The following is a 464-nucleotide window of genomic DNA, read 5'->3' on the forward strand; positions in this document are numbered from 1 at the left end:
AGCGCGGGGTCCACGAAGGCCAACACCGTCAGGTTGACGTCCCCGAGCGCCAGCGTCCGGATCTTGATCGTGTGCACCGCCTTGTCCTGCGGCGCCAGGCAGGACGCCCTCTCGTTGCCTGCTCCTGCTACTCCTCCCCCGTCAGCAGCAGGGTCCTCCACCACCTGGTACTCGGGGCTGTCCTGCAGGATCACTCGCACCTGTAGGAGACGGAGGGGAAGGGACTCGTAGAGAGGAGCTTCCCGAGGTAGCTCTGCATCGCAGCGGACTCAGTGACACCGACGAGTGCAACTAAAAAGGAGCAGTACAGTGTTGTCGATCTGCCTTACACCCTCCCCGTTTTTTGCTCTTTCTGTCATTTATAAAAAGGCCCGCTTCTTGCAGCCTTTTTAGATCTGCCGAGGGAACCGCTGCAGCCAAGAGGAATAAGAGGAAGAAAAAAAAACAGGAACTGGCTTTGGATC

General features: G+C 58.0%; 1 protein-coding gene across 1 annotated transcript in view; it reads right to left on the reverse strand.

The window, feature by feature from the left end:
- Positions 1-464, reverse strand: part of LOC119592746 (alpha-1-inhibitor 3-like) — a gene marked incomplete at its 5' end in the record, with an annotated part of 26706 nt that overhangs the window by 7258 nt on the left and 18984 nt on the right. The window contains 1 exon segment of the mRNA XM_037941681.1: positions 1-200. Coding sequence (XP_037797609.1) covers positions 1-200 — 200 coding nt within the window.

This window comes from Penaeus monodon, chromosome 30, assembly GCF_015228065.2.
Source record: "Penaeus monodon isolate SGIC_2016 chromosome 30, NSTDA_Pmon_1, whole genome shotgun sequence".
Lineage (NCBI taxonomy): Eukaryota > Metazoa > Arthropoda > Malacostraca > Decapoda > Penaeidae > Penaeus > Penaeus monodon.